A 16,203-nucleotide genomic window follows, 5' to 3' on the forward strand; every position below is an offset into this window, starting at 1 on the left:
TACCGATGGTCGGATTCCATACAGAATTTTGTTTCATCGGTTTACATAAATGGTGATGATAACCGATATGTCAGAACCGATATCGATCACCATAGAATTTATTTTTAAATACTGCAATGATACCTGCTCCATGGTTGTTAAATATTTGAATGTATATTTAAATATTTATTACAACATTGGTGAAAGAAGCAAATATATGGGTTCAATACAAGCATATGTGTCAGACGAGTCAAACGTGATCCACTTTTGCACTTTTACTGCTGCCTTCCTTTTTTTCATCCAGACTTATTGGATTTGAGCAAGTTTGGCGATTGTGGCCAATTTGACCACAACGACCACATTTTACCCTCCTCTTCTCTTCGCCGGCTGAAGGAATTCGGCATGTCTTGCGTATTCCACATGGGCGTCTAGTTGCCGGAGGTAGTAAATTAACAGATGCACTTTCGTCCGGTACGATCCAATCGGCCTGACTGCCCACTGGCATAATCGGATCGGCATAGGCACACAACAGAGCCTCTATTTGGTAGTATGCGGACGACAAAGTGTATGGGTCAATATTACGTGAACGTGCAGTAGCCAGGGCATGTCTGCATGGCAATTTGTCGAAATCAAACACCCGACATGTGCAAGTTTTCGCCTTCAAGTCTACTATGCCACCGGAGTTACCATTTTTGACATTGAATCTATACATATCAATCGGTTCTGACAGCCAATATTGGGATACTGCAAATCTTTTGACTATTTCTGCTTCAGCTTAAGAGGTGAGATGTCCACCTATCTTACTAGCGTGACCCCATCTCTCATAAAACCATTGTTGCAGCATATTCCTAATATACTCCATCAAACATTGAATAGGCTATTTACGTGCATCCACCAAAGCTACATTAAGGTATTCTACAATGTTTGTCGTCATTATATCAAACAGCTTCCCATCCGAATAGGCACGTGCCCAACGACTGAAGCCGGCCTCTCTTAGATAGGTCCCGACGGCTGGATCATATCGCTCGAGCTCGTTAAACAATTCATGGAATTCTGATTCTCGATAAGCCTTCGCTACCTTATAGAACAAAGCATGCACATTTTCATGCTTGAATTTAGCTTTAACGTTCTGGCTAATGTGATATATACAATGTATGTGTAGTGCATTAGGGAAAACCGTCAGTACCGCCTTACTGATGCTTTTATGCTTGTCAGACACAAATACCAAATCAGGTATCTCATGGCCAATTGCTGATCGCAATTTAGTGAAGAACCATTCCCATGAGGCATCATTCTCGGAATCTCCTACTCCTCATGCTATAGGATATACATTGTTGTTACCGTCTTTGCATGTGGCAACAAACAAACTACCAAGATATTTACCCTTCAGAAAGCAAGCATCAACTGCAATTATGGGTCGCATTTGGCTACGAAATCCGACAAGACATGCACCAATTGCCATAAATAGGTACTTGAATCTGCTCTCACTGTCACTCTTGATTTCAGCAATCGTCCCAGGGTTTTTCAACATCAACATGTACAGATAAGATGGTAGCAACTGGAATGATTCCTCCGCACCCCCTCGAATCATGTCCAAAGCCTTTTCCCGCGATCGCCATGCCTTTGAATAACTTATGTTCACCCCAAATTCCTTGCGAACATCGTTGATAATGTTCTTAGGCTTATGAATACGCTTCACATCCATGTAATAGGGTTTTACATGAGAACCAATTACTCTACTCTTCGTTTGGCAACGACCACGCCGCATTATTGAAGATGAACATAAATGAGTGTTTACATATTTCCTGACTACTCAACCAAAAGAAGTGCCAAGTGTTGTTGCCCTCAACCGCCATTGACACTGATCGTGCTTACACTTCATGTATAATACCTTTATAGTTGACTTTACCACCTTGTATTCATAATTCTTTCTCAATGCCAACAAACTCATCCTTTGATGCAATTCAGATTTTGAAGCAAAAATTTGGTTTAACTCAACTTCTGACACCTGGGACGATGTTCCTGAACTAACCCTTGATAATCTCGAAGATGGGAGAAAAATAAGCTGCTCAGCGCCATCACCAACTTGTACATCGATATGGACCAATTTTTCAACATCAATCCCATTGAAAACTTCTACTTCTCCAGACCTTGCTCTTGCATCATCACAATTAAAAACATCTTCAACACCATGTCCACCATCATAACAATTGACTTCTTCAAGCCCATTCCCATCCACAGGATCATCACAATTAACATCGTGGTGAAAACCATCCATATTCATGTTCCTTGTGGCCTCGTTGTTCGACCATATTGGACTATCGCTGCCCAACTGTATCACCGGCAAATTACTGCATCCTTGATTCTCTGCAACCTCTTCATTCGGCTCTGTACTCGGTTTTAATTTGTCCACAAAATCAACACACAATGAGCTTCTGGATTTTATCCGAGAGCATTCAACTATAAAGCACTCAACATCCATATCACTTTGAATCTGCATTGGTGGTGCTGATATATCTAGAGTCCTAAACTTGTACTTCATCACAACTGACTTCTCAGCAGGACTAAAATTGAACCTTCTATATACGGAACTTACCAATTGGTCGAATGTGAAGCCTAGATGCACACGTATTACACAACAACATTTATCGGTCACTTACTTATATTCCCCTCTATCAACATCCCACCAACCTCCATACATCACAGGTACAAATATTGGTCTATGAGCCGCCATTCTTGTAAATTATAAAAAATCATCAGTTGGATGTAAGTAGAAAAAGTTAGTTATCATCGGTTATATCGGTTTCACAATATCGGTCGCGCAAGGATATGTCGGTTATTATATATCGGTTTACGTAAAATTAAACCGATATCGATATATTATTTGTTATTGGTTGTAAATTGGTTAATATGTATCGGTACACATTAAATTTGAATCGGATATACCGATACATTATATATCAGTAGATGTAAAATTGCATCCGATATAGTTATACCGATATAGTAGTTGAAAGAGGAAGTATATCGGTTACTATGTGTCGGTTTAAATTAAATTAAAATCGATATAATTATACCGATACATGATGCCGGTACATAACATTTTTGGGTACCGATATATAAACCGACCAGATATAAAACATTTTTGGGGTGCTTCTAGTTTGAACCTTCGCTCAATCGAGCTTTAGAATGCAGAACCAGAGCGAGGTTCATTTGCATACTCATTACGTAGTCATTACAAAAAATGCATCGAAGAGGGTAAAATACTCTGAAATTACTTACAATGGCGTTGAAGGCGAAGACTGACGAAGAAGTAGCAACCCTAGATGCTTAGAACAGAGGACGAGCGAGAGAGATGTTCTAGTCGGCGGGTGATTGGGGATGTGCGTGCGAGAGGAAGAAGACGAAAGGGATCGTATGCTAATTTAAATCGGGGACATTTTAGTTTATTCAACTCTCAAAAGTCTTAATTCTGCAAAATTCTTTGCCGGTAGTCCTATTTTTGCAAATTTCCCTAACTCGTTACTCATCTCATCACCGCCTCTTCATCCCTAGCGGCGGCTCAGCTCGGAGCAGCGGGCGAAAAAGGCCGACTCTCTCCGGAGATTGCTCTTCTTTGCATCCCTTCTACTCATTCGCTCGATCTGCGCTTTGAGAAGATGGCTGAGGTCGCGAGTACTGTCGTACACGAAGTGTTAGGTCGAAGAGCTCAGGACGTCGATCAGCCGATCATCGACTATATCGTCAATGTCCTCGCCGATGAAGACTTCGATTTCGGCGAAGAAGGAGAAGGCGCTTTCGAGGCCATCGGGGAGCTTCTGGTCGATTCCGGCTGCGTTAGCGATCCTTCTGAATGTCGTCTGGTAACCGGCTAATCAGTCTCTGCATTTATTCTACTCTCCATTCAATCTCAATGGATAATTGTCAGTTCAATTTCGTTATAGAGTATATGACTTAAATGGATTTTTTTTTAATCAAAATTTTAGAATCTGGCGATTGTGTTTCTACTTAAGGGGGGTATTTGGTTATTTATTTGTTCTGAGAGAACAATGAAACGCAAAGAAGAATGTTATGTTGATTATCGAGGTTAACAACGCGATTTTTTTTTTCCGTTTATTTTGGATTCAATGTATGAAAAACTCTTGACACTCTTAGATTGTATAATTTAGTTCCCCATTATTTCATACACATACAGGAAATGAAAATGAATTGCTTATGCAAAATTGCCAAGTTTGGAGTCAATTTACTTTTCTATTTTTTGGAATTCAGGCAAAGCAAGTTTCAGGGTCCATCTCACGTTCTCTATCTGAAATTTGTATGTGCCATGGAACTCTGTTGCAGGTTTGTGGTAAGCTATCTGAAAAATTTGGCAAGCATGGGTTGGTGAAGGATAAACCAACCGTGAGAAGCCTTGCGACACCACTGAGAATGTATGATGGAATGGATGAGGAGGAAGCTCCAAAGAAGAAACCAGAGCCGATAGACGGCCCTGTATTGACTGAACGAGACAAAATGAAGCTTGAAAGAAGGAAGAGGAAGGAGGAACGCCAAAGGGAGGTAATTTTTTTTGTTCTGTTTGCTCTCTCTCTCTCTCTCGCGAATAAGTTAAAAGTCCACAGAATAAAAGGTGCTATTGAAAGTGGGTGGCAGTCTTCACAAAAATGCATGTTAAAACCCCCCAAAGCTTTATATCCACAAGTACACATACATTTCACAAAATTCAAAAATGGAAGGCCAGAAAGAAACTGACTCTGCCATCTGATTGGATAGGGAAACAAAGAAGATTCTGGTAAAACTATGAATCAAATTCTTCCCTATCATTTGTTTCCTCTTAGTGCTCCATCCACATCACTTCAGACTGGAGCCACTTCTCAATGCCATTCCTCCCTTTGCCTTGGGTAAAAACTCCAGCACTCCATTAACTCCACAACTGAAGATGGCATAACCTATTGTACTCCAAAAGGAAAGAAGATAAAGTTTCATAACTACCCCTGAGGCAATGAAGGAGGGGATGATTGACTAATAAAACAGTCTTTCTGCACATATACATGAATAAAAAATAACCATCCTCCTCTTCCAAAGTCTATGCACCAATTGATCAATCACCAAGGAAACTGCTGCACCAGAAAAGGCCATCTTAGGAGTACATGAACCAGAGCTAATTCAAAGCTTCCAAATGCCCAATAAAACTAGCAGACAATAAAGTAGCACTTGGACGCTTTCCACATTAGGAAGTCCTTTCCCTCCCTGCTGGTTGGTTAGTCAATAAACTTGTTAAGATGGAAACATAGTCCATATCTTGAAAATTTCTTCTTGAGTATTGGGACGACATAATCTGACCAAAATAAATGAAAAAAAGAAACTATCTGCAGAGAAATCTATACCATTAGCCTTGTCTGAGAGATTTTAAATATATCACCAATAGAACATGTCCATCCGCACCAACTACTCAACCAAACTTTTTACTATTGTCCTCCTTGAGTGATTTAAGCTTTGCTAGAAATAATCTCTCACCTTGATAAGGCCTGTCTAAATGTACATGCATGTGGCCTTCTAGTAGAAGTAGAAGAAAGTCAGCACTTTGCACCATATAGTTTCCTACCACCACTAGTCTTGCCAAAAAAAAAAAAAAAAAAAAAAACGAAAGAAAAGAAAAGAAGAGAAAAAAAGAAAGAAAGTAGCAACTTACCTTGAAAAACCTTGTTGAAAGCTCCAACCATCTTATACCCAAAGCACCGCCTTCCATGGACATGAGCATGTGTACCTTATCCTCCACACAAGGTGGTATTTGTTGCATGCCCGAACTTCTCCATCAAAAACCCAAAGGGTGGTAAGAAATATATATTAATAATTGGAAATGTGGATGTTTGGTGGTTATTGAAATAGTATGTCAATATGGATATCTTTGGAAGGACTTGATGGATGCGTTGAGAGAGTTTTTTTTGGTTCCTTTAAATTTAAAGAAATTTTAAATAATTTGTTCCTCACCTTTGAGAGTCTTGGTAGCAATAGTGAGGTTGCTTCGTGTGTCTGGAAGGTTGCTGGTTTAGCTCTTTACAATGGGTAATTTTACATTAAAAAATGAACCTCTCTTGACCTTCCTATAGGGGAAGCATTCTGCACTAGGGACACCTTGTTCATTGCCTTTATCCTTGTGAAAAGGGTGCACTAGAATTAAAAGACTTCAGGCTTATTAATCTGGCAGTAGTATATACCAGATTTTGGTTGAAGTCTTTTGACTTCTCAATTTAGGAGGTTATTTGTATATGCTTGGTTTCTGATTCTAAAGTGTGTTTATGGGGGGGCACCAAATCTCGGATGCAACTCTTGTCTCTTATCAGAAATGAATGTGTGGTTTTACATTTACAACAACGATGATAGTAACAATAGGGACAAGCCTTAATCCCTTTAGGTGGGGTTTGCTATGTGTATTCCAGACCTCCATCTATGGCCATATGCTTTGTAAAACCATTACATTCTATGTAATATTTAAGGGTTTTCCCCTGTAGTTTTCTTTGGTCTCTCTCTCCCTCTCTATCCCCCTTTTTCTATAGATATTCTCTATTTCATCCAGTTGCTTCAAAAGTGCTTTTATTGGTCTTTTCTCACACGTTCAAACCATCTTAGTCATGATGCCCGCATCTCGTCTTTCAATAAGTGTCACTTATCCGTATGCCGTATGATCTTGTTTCTTTTTGTCTTGGCTTGTATGATTGCACATCCACCATAACATTCTCATCTCCCATTAAAATAATTTTCATCAACTAGAATTTAAGGGTCATGTTAAATAATTTCAGTAACCAAAAAATGATCTCTTCTCTCATGTATTTCCATGCTTCTATCGAGATATCTGGTCCAATTACTTTCCTATTCTTCATCTTTCTCATAGCTTGCCTTGTTTCATTTGGGCAAATAAGTCTATAGAACATGTAATTGCTATCTCCAAAGTTACTTATGTGCCCTAACATAACACTTGTTTCTCCACTTTAATTGAATAACTTCAAGAAATATTCTTTCCATTGCTCCTTGATCGCCCTGTCATTTACTAGAATCTTTCGATTTTTGTCTTTTATCTATTTCCCTTGGTTAACATGGATTATAATGGCCTTATAGATGATGTGATCATGGATAGAAATGGTTGGAGGTCTAGATTCATGGAGTCAACTCCATGTAGTAGGATGGAGGCTTGTGATTGTCGTCGTCATCATTGGTTATGTGTTTCACTTAACCTCAAATCTCTCTTCTGTTAGTTCTATATAATGGCAAATATATCCCAAGAGGGGGGGGGGGGGGTGAATTGGGATTCGGGTGTTCTTTTCAGAAACTTGAAAAACTTTAGCTAGCAGGATATTAGGTTTCGAAACCTGAAGGAGTATGTTTCGAAATCTTACTTACTGGAAGGTGTGTTTTGAAACCTACTATAGTATGTTTGGAAATCTTGCTCTCTAGGTTTGCTTATTTCGAAACTTCTTTAACTTTTGAAAACTGATTCTTTTGAATGCACAGACACCACCAATAATCAAAGAAAATAATCAAGACACTTGCACACGAGATTTATAGTGGTTCGGCATCCGCCTACTCCACTATCTTCAAGTTTACCCACTTGAAGGATTTTCAACCACAATCACTTTTCACTTAGTGATCAACACACTAAGGGTTTTACCACGGTTCACCCTAAAACCTTACACGGTGAGTTTTTATGGCTTAACTCAAACCTTACAACTTTAAACGAGATAAATGAAGTTTACCTCTTACAGCCCAATGGATTTACGTAATGGAAACGACTTACCAAAACACAGCTGTACAAACCTTTTTGGTTTGAGAGTAGGAGAGCTTAGATGAAAGAATGCTTTTGCTTGCTTCTCCTTTTTCACTTCACACAGCACACTTGAAGATGGATATAAAGGATCTTCGTTGGATGCTTGTCAACTATTTTCTTTCACATGTGCTTGTGAGTGTAACTTGTGTCTTTTGAGAGTATGAATGAATAAGTGCTTGCTCTCTCTTGTTCTTGGGTGTTGTATGTCTTATACATCTTTAAAGAACTGCTATATATATTAAGAAACAAAGTTCTGATTGAAAATAGCCGTTAGAGACAAGATCAGAAAAGTAGGTTTCGAAACATGCATACTGTGTTTCGAAACATTATAGAAATAGACCAAGGTTTCGAAACATGAACATTAGGTTTCGAAACATCATAGCTTCCAGCTGGACAAAGCACTTAGAGACACAGACAAGTGGGAGACAATATCCTTGAGGAATCTTATGGCCATTGGGATATAAAATAGTCTCCACTTAGTCATTTAACAAATGAGATTGCAGGGCATGGAGAAATTACTTTAAAAAGACATTTAGATGCTTTTTTTTGATTAAACAAATATTCAGCTCCCATGCTACTTGGTTTTGAAAATATTCTGCTGACATAGAGTCAGAGGTTTCGAAACATAGATATGAGGTTTCGAAACATACTTCGAAAACTTCTTTCAAAACATTTGCAACTCAAAAACGATTGAATGCTCTCCAAACAGAGACATAGATTTCGAAACATGATAGGGTGGGTTTCGAAATATACTTCTTAAAATTCAAGATAGGTTTCGAAATATGATATGCAGATTTAGCAAACAATGAAACCTAGACCAAGACCATTTCGAAACATATATAGAAACATATAAGAACAGTGTTTCGAAACATAGACACTTGGTTTCAAAACATCATACATGCATTTGGATTCTTTCAAACATTTAAGCATTCGCGCCTAAAAACTACTTATGCATTGTTTCGAAATATGACAGCCTATTTCGAAACATGATTTTCACAAATATAGATTTTGCATCAAAAACATTTTCTCATATACCAAAAAATATGATACAACATCTTCCTCTTGTTTTAGGCTTTTGGCTTATATATATATGTATATATCTTTCTCCATCTTTTGTGTGAAGTCAGTGATATAGGTTTTTGCGAAGTCAGTGATATAGGTTTTTCAAAAGTTTTTGGTTTTTCTTTTTCTTTTCTAAAATATTTCTCTTTAGGTTTTCTTCGTTGTGGCATGTATGTAAAAGTCTTGTAAAAGTCTTTAGGTTTCCTGCTTGTGGAACCTAGTATTAGCTATGATGAGCTCATATGTCGTGGCAAAATTCAGAATATCTTTGTCCTTATTATTTCTTTTTCCAAAATCCAAATACATAACCCCCATGTACATCTCTATACCCATTCACTTCTCTGCAACATAACCATTTAAGTCACCTCCTATGATGATCTTCTCTCCTCTGGGTATTCCTTGCAATTACCCCTCTAAATCTCTTTTCTTAGCTGTTCTCCTAACTAAACCTGTGGTGCATATGTATGAATGATATCCATAGTTTCTTCTCTTAGAACACCTTTAGCTGCAATAATCTTGCCCCTTTTTTCTTCACATCCACTAGGCTATCCTTTAAAGTCTTATCCATATAATCCCTACTCCATTCCTACACAATTCTTCCCTGAGTACTGAAGTCTATATCTAAACTCTATAAATGTTTTATCCCTCTCTCCAATTCCAACCCACTTTGTCTTTTAGAGGCACATAATATGAATTCTTCTCCTAACCACATGGCCATGACATTAACCCCTTGCGTAGATTTTACCATCCAAGTTTAGATGTTCCATGATCCAATAATTAATCTATGATCTTTGACTAACTTTTACTCACATCTGTCTGTAAAAATGTCAAAATCTCTACATCCTGACATTGATGCACCTTCCCTAGCTCATTGTCATGACCCTAGGATACAACGGTCATTAAGCATGCGGCAATTACTGATTTGTATTTTTTCTTGTATTCATTTAGTTACATTTCTGTTTTAGATGAGAAGTTGTAATACTTTCAGTTACAAATGATAACTGAAAGCACTAACAATGAGAGTAGCTATATAAGCTACCCGAGAGGCTCTTTTGGAGGATATTAAGTAATAATTGATTGAATGCTTCTCTCTCTTCAGTTCTCTCTAAGATTTCTCTCTCGCATCTTTGTGCTCTTCTCTCCCTTCCTCTCTATTCCACTTCTATTCTTGCTGTCTCCCTCCAAGTTCTCTCTCTCTCTCCCGAATTCTTCTCAATTTTCCATCTAAACCCTAGCCAAACCCTAGGGTCATAACATTTGGTATCAGAGCCACCATTTCTCGGCGGCTTTCTTTATTGATTAATCTCTAACGGATCGATATTTGCTGTCTCGCGGAGGTTGATTCTTGAAATTTGAAGGCTACTACGGAATCCGGTAGCAGCAGGTGAGTTCAGACGATAGATTGCAGAACTGATCAAGGCAGTAGGCGTTTCCGGAAGTGGCGGTGATTCCGACAATCCTCGGCAGTAAGTTTGGGAAGAAGCAGCGATTTTCGATGATGCAAGCTGAAGTGGACGGTGATTGGGTGGTGAATCCATTGCGGATCTTAATTGGCGTTGGTTGTGAGTAGATAGCGACCAGTTGCAAGCTGGAGTTGAACTCGGATGGGGAAGGCGAAGCCGATCAAAGCAATTTCGGCTCGGAATTGAAGACAATGTAGGTCGGGAGAGTTTCGACAGTGATCAACGTATTCAGATTGATTTTTGGCAGCCGCCAAAACCAATCGTATCCTTAGGAAGACTGCAACAAAGTAGGATCATGACAACTTAGCTGCAACAGATCCGATGGCCCTCGGCAGATCAGTAAGGGTCGGAATTGCAGGCAACGCAAGGCAAGCGACTCTCGGAATAGGTCTAGGTCACTGCATGTGACCGAGGTGGGAAGGAAGGTGCGATTGGAAACGGTCCAGGGGTTAATTTCGGCGATCTGGCGGAATTCCGGCGAGTGGAATGATACTTCTCTGTTATTAATTTCCAACGGTGACTTTCATTTGAGATCTGGAGGCGACTTTGAAGTACTGTAACGGAGTCGATCGTCCCCTAGGCGGTGAGTTAGGCAGCTCCCAAGCGATCTTAGCAGTGATCGAGGCGGAGTAGTTTGCTGAATTTAGATTCCAGTGAATTTAGATTGGCTAAACTTGAAGCTGCTAAGGTTGTGGATTGGAAGCGATCGATTATCAGTAGGTCTTGGCAATTTATCGAAGCAATTTCAGTGACTGAATTCTAGTGAATTTGGAGACCGAACAGATTCAATCAACAGCTGATTAGAACAGGTTGTCTTCTGAATTTGTGGTTTTAGAGTTGCGCAGTGGAAGTGTTGATTTCAGAAGTTGTAGGCAAATTTTCGAAGCTGATTAGGACAGGTTGTCTTCTGAAATTAACCAGAGCCAGTAGGTTGTTTGAAGGGTAATTGATTTGGAGGCCATCAGCAGCAACTAAAAGTTGATTCAGATCCAGCCTTTTGGAATCTAAGGTTGCTGAATTTGAGTCGATCACTCAAGCATGACAAATAGAGGTGGAATTGGTGTTGTTGGAAGCCCTGGATTTAGTAGCAGCAATAATGGAGTTGGTGGTTCTATTCCTAGCATTCTGCCAACTGCTGCAGTGATGGGTAACTGTAGTGCTGTTCCAGGACTTGGAGTGTCTCCAATTCTAGGAAATGTTGGTCCTCGAATAACCAGTTCAATGAGAAATAGGGTAGGTGGAGGAAGCATCAGGAGAAGCATGAGTTCTGGTGGAGGATTATCTATGCCTGGTCTTGCTTCTCGCCTTAATTTAGCTGCCAGCAGTGGCTCTGGAAATTTAAGTATTCAAGGCCCTAACAGACTAATCAGTGGTGTACTTCAACAAGCTTCTTCCCAGGTGATCTCTATACTAAGAAACTCCTATCCAACTGTTGGGGGGCCATTATCTCAGAACCGTGTCCAGCTAACTAGCCATCCTAGTTCTGCTGGAGGGTCTCAAGGACAATTGGGTTCACTTTGTAAACAAGACCTTGGAGTTAGCCCCATTGTTCAGCAAAACCAAGAGTTCAGCAATGAAGATTTTCCGGCTTTACCAGGATTCATAGGTGGCAATGCTGATTATGCCATGGACTTGTACCAAAAAGAACAGCTTCATGATAATAGTATATCTATGATGCAGTCTCAGCATTTCTCTATGGGAAGATTTGCTGGATTCAACTCAAGAGGAACTGAGGAAGCTGCGGAAAATGATGTGTAATCATGGGAGAAAAGTTGCACCAACTTCAAGCAAATGCTGGATCGAATGGACGAATTGCTGGTTCGGCTTGCTAAGATGTATCGGGTCAGTATTTCAATTGAAATGGAGGTTAATCGGACTGAGTTTGTGGAGGATCGAGGTGACCAGTTTGGAGAGAAGTTAATGACTGAAGCGATTGACGAATTTCACAAACTTAAACAGGTCGGATCGGTGATGGAGTATCAGGATAGGTTTGACGAATTAAGGTCTTTGATGTTGACCTTGCAACCTGCCTTAACGGAGAGATACTTTGTCTCCAATTTTATTAGAGGTCTAAAGGACAAATTGAGATAATTGGTTAAGATGATGATGCCTACAACTGTGAAACAAGTGGCTGAGAAAGCAAGGGATCAAGAACGAGCCTTGGAAGCCATATTTAGAAAGAATGAGTTGCAGCCTAACAGATCTACTAAGAGCAGCCAACAGATTGAAGGAGTCTCTATAGCTGCAAATCCGATCGAACACGAATCTAAGGAAAACTTGGAGTGGGACCAGCCAATTGTAACAAAAAAATCCAGCAAGGAGGAAAGAATGAGCAAGGATGTCGGTGGGAATCACAGTTTATATGTGCAGGAAGTAAGAGATACTCCAATGAAGGAGACCCCTACTGAAGATGAGGAAGGAACAGATGCTGGGAAGACGGTGGAGGAATTTGTTGTCGAGGAAAACAAGACTCTTGCTGTTGTGCTTGTTCAAATTTTTGGGGGAGAGCAACTGCATCAATTTTGGTTTTGGCTTGCAGAGCAGTTTGAATCCCTCTATACTGTTGGAGATGATACGGTGGAAGGTATGACTAGTCAATTCAAATTAATTTTGATAGCAGCAGGGCATGGGTGGATGGTTGAACTAGGTGTTGCAACAAATCATAGTACTATTGTTTTTGGAGAAAAAGAAATGGGAAGGCAAAGGAAAAGGAAACCAAGAGCCAAGTACAAGAAAAGGCGAAGGAGAAACCAGGTAGTGAAGATGGGAATTGGATGAAGTAATTTCTTCTGAGGGGAGGCATGGAGAATCAATGACCAAAATCATTTTAGAGCCTTGCTGTGATTTCTTGGGGACAAGAAATCTTTTAAGGAGAGGGGATTGTCATGACCCTAGGATACAACGGTCATTAAGCATGCGGCAATTACTTATTTGTATTTTTTCTTGTATTCATTTAGTTACATTTCTGTTTTAGATGAGAAGTTGTAATACTTTCAGTTACAAATGATAACTGAAAGCACTAACAATGAGAGTAGCTATATAAGCTACCCGAGAGGCTCTTTTGGAGGATATTAAGTAATAATTGATTGAATGCTTCTCTCTTTTCAGTTCTCTCTAAGATTTCTCTCTCGCATCTTTGTGCTCTTCTTTCCCTTCCTCTCTATTCCACTTCTATTCTTGCTGTCTCCCTCCAAGTTCTCTCTCTCTCTCCCGAATTCTTCTCAATTTTCCATCTAAACCCTAGCCAAACCCTAGGGTCATAACTTCATTGCACTCTAGCAATACCATGTGTCATTAAGAGGGTCACACTCCAATGATTTTCTCATTTTGCCATTGATAATGTTTTGATCCAATGAATTTTATGGTGTCTGTTGGCCAGCTAACACAATATTCCCTCTTTTATCCAAGCTTGGGATTGACTTAAATAGGAAGAACACATTCAACACTTGAAGTGTTGAGGGGATTACTCAATCCACAAGCAAGGTTTCATTAAAAAAAAAAAAAAAGATAAAACAATGTATCAGTAACTATTGTCATGATTTTGCAGTTGAGATTGCTGTATGATTATATGATAAAGTTCTTCTCAAACCAGTCAAAGATTGGTTTTGTGTTTGGCTTGGTTCTTGAAATATTGATATTTGGCTTGGTTCTTGAAATATTGATATAAATGAGCCGCTTCCTGTATGTTTGTCAGTGTTGTTCTAAATTAGGCATTATGGTGCTTTATTCCTATGCTTCTCACCATTTTTCTTTTGATTATTCAGGCACAATACCAAATGCATTTAGCAGAAATGGAAGCTGCCAAGGCCGGAATGCCTGTTGTATGTGTAAGTCATGGTGACGCACCAGCTGTCAAGGATATCCATATGGAGAACTTCAATGTCTCGGTGGGTGGTCGGGATCTTATTGTTGATGGTACTGTGACACTTTCATTCGGAAGACATTATGGTAAGTTTGCTTAATCTTCAAGATTGTTTTTTTGTTTTTCCCTAGAACTGATGTAAGAAATAAAAAAATTTGATGTATCTCTATCAAGAGCAATCTATTTGCTGTCTCACCTACTTGCTACACTTCCCAGCTAGTGATAACTCATGTTGGTTGATCAAGTCAATTATCTTAGATGTTTCATCAACATGTAGGGTTTATTTTGCCCACAGCAGATATCACCATATCTTAGGTGCTTCAACATGTAGGGCTTCTACAATCAATTCGTTGCATTAATGTGAACATCAAGCAGCCACTTCAATGTATTTGGTCTTTTCTCCTCCCCTTTTTTGTTGAAGAGCGAGGAATTGATCCTTCTACTTCCAATACCTTCACTTTGATGTATTCTTATGATTAGATGAAATTAGATGGTGCGGGGGGGACACTTTCGACTACTTACTTCATTGGTTGAACTCTCATGATAGTAAAGCCATTCTAGAGTGCCGAGCCAAAAAAAAAAGAAAAAAGAAAAAAAAAGGCTGTTGTAGATTGAAAAGAAATTGGTGTGATTATTTTCATGAAAAATAGAAAAAACAAAAAAGAAAGTAAACTGAGTTCAGCATTTGGATTACACTACCTCCGAGGTTTGCACCCCTAGAAAGACTAGGGTTTGAAAATTGTCACTAAATAAGAATTATAATCCATTAGATTCAGTCATAGCCATGTTTGTCAGGCTGCAACTCTGCTGAAGTGAGGTGAGGAACCTCCTGAGGCCCTCACCCAGGCAGATGAGGTGCACACCTTATTTGCTTTGTGAGATACAAGATATAAGCCTCATTTATTTGGGCTTAAGACAACCACCAAAGCTTCTTTAGTCAACTGCAACAAAGAACCCTCATCAATCACAACCAAAGCTTCAGAGGAACACTTTTTTCCTTTTAATTTGTTTGAATGCTTGCCATCTTTGCCTTTTCTGTTCATTGAGATGATTCTTATAGATCTACGAGAGGTGAGCTAGGAGAGGCTAATTAGAGGTATGCTGGAGTCATTACGCCCCAAGAGACTGCAGCAACTGAGTTTCATGTGCTGAAGTCCCATTTGGGATGTGTGGTGATTCATCTAGTGACCTATTCTTCACTGATAGTGTTGCCGGAGGTAGGCACACACTCTAGTGGCGAGTTTTGATCTGGAGAGTGTGGGTGTCTTCTCTCTTTGTTGCTCTCTTCCAATGATTTGTTTGGCTAGTCCTCCCTCTTCACTCTCTCCCTCTTGGTGCTTGTTGGTTCTCTCTTGCTACTAGCTGTTTGACAGTCCAAGGAGTTGATTTACAAGCTTCTTTGTTTATTTTTTAATTAATGTATGGTAATTTTTTTAGATAAACTACTTAAATTGTTTTATTTCATATGTTTAAATTTGTTTTATACTTTTTCTGTAAGTTCTTTATTTTTTTTTATAGCTAATGTGTTTTTTTTTTAAACTAATGCACTACTAGGTGCTTGTCTATTTTTTTTATGTTGTTATGAAGCCAATTTTTTTTATTTATTTTTGATAATCTAGTTAGTCAGGGGTAAAAGGCACCCTTAAGGCACTATGGCATTGTATTGCCCAAGGCGTTAGGCGCCAAAACGGTGCTCACCTGAGCAAAGCAAGCAGCCAAATTTAAAAAGAAATATTTAATATGAAAGGCAATCAATGATGCTTAATATTAAAATATCTAAAATATTCTCAAATACAAACAAACAATTTTCAACTTAATATTCAATATTCTTAATCAATAAACAACATTCAATATTTGCGAACTAATTTAAGCGATAAACAATATTGAATATTATATTCAACTCTATTTCAGCAACAAACACACAAAATATAAAACAAAAACACAAAAACAAAAACACAGAAGTGAGATGAAAGCTTCATTTGAAGTTCAACCCAGAAAAAAGGACAAACGAAAGTTGCACT

General features: G+C 39.0%; 2 protein-coding genes across 2 annotated transcripts in view; one reads left to right on the forward strand and one right to left on the reverse strand.

The window, feature by feature from the left end:
- Nucleotides 1-229: 229 nt before the first annotated feature.
- Nucleotides 230-1,747, reverse strand: LOC127813499 (uncharacterized). Its single transcript, XM_052354500.1, has 3 exons — nucleotides 1,321-1,747; nucleotides 865-1,230; nucleotides 230-702 (listed from the first exon to the last, which is right to left on the reverse strand). Exons 1-3 carry the CDS (start codon nucleotides 1,745-1,747, stop codon nucleotides 230-232), a joined length of 1,266 nt encoding a protein of 421 aa, XP_052210460.1.
- A 1,735-nt stretch (nucleotides 1,748-3,482) lies between these two features.
- The window catches only part of LOC127812937 (ABC transporter F family member 3), a 48,657-nt gene continuing 35,936 nt past the window's right edge, over nucleotides 3,483-16,203 (forward strand). The window contains exons 1-3 of the mRNA XM_052353540.1: nucleotides 3,483-3,839; nucleotides 4,318-4,533; nucleotides 14,085-14,268. Of these exons, the coding sequence (XP_052209500.1) occupies nucleotides 3,636-3,839; nucleotides 4,318-4,533; nucleotides 14,085-14,268 (604 nt within the window). The 5' untranslated portion in view covers nucleotides 3,483-3,635. The remainder of the gene's footprint in view (nucleotides 3,840-4,317; nucleotides 4,534-14,084; nucleotides 14,269-16,203) is intronic.

Source organism: Diospyros lotus, chromosome 11 (genome assembly GCF_014633365.1).
Source record: "Diospyros lotus cultivar Yz01 chromosome 11, ASM1463336v1, whole genome shotgun sequence".
NCBI lineage: Eukaryota > Viridiplantae > Streptophyta > Magnoliopsida > Ericales > Ebenaceae > Diospyros > Diospyros lotus.

What these genes read in the sequence shown, in the direction of transcription:
- LOC127813499 (XM_052354500.1), bottom strand. Translation starts at nt 1,747, where the DNA reads ATGCGGCGTGGTCGTTGCCAAACGAAGAGTAGAGTAATTGGTTCTCAT. An exon ending in TGTTGCCACATGCAAAGACG is followed by an intron (nt 1,231 to 1,320) that starts GTAACAACAATG and finishes AATTGCGATCAG; the next exon opens with CAATTGGCCATGAGATACCT. An exon ending in TGTAGCTTTGGTGGATGCAC is followed by an intron (nt 703 to 864) that starts GTAAATAGCCTA and finishes ATTGGCTGTCAG; the next exon opens with AACCGATTGATATGTATAGA.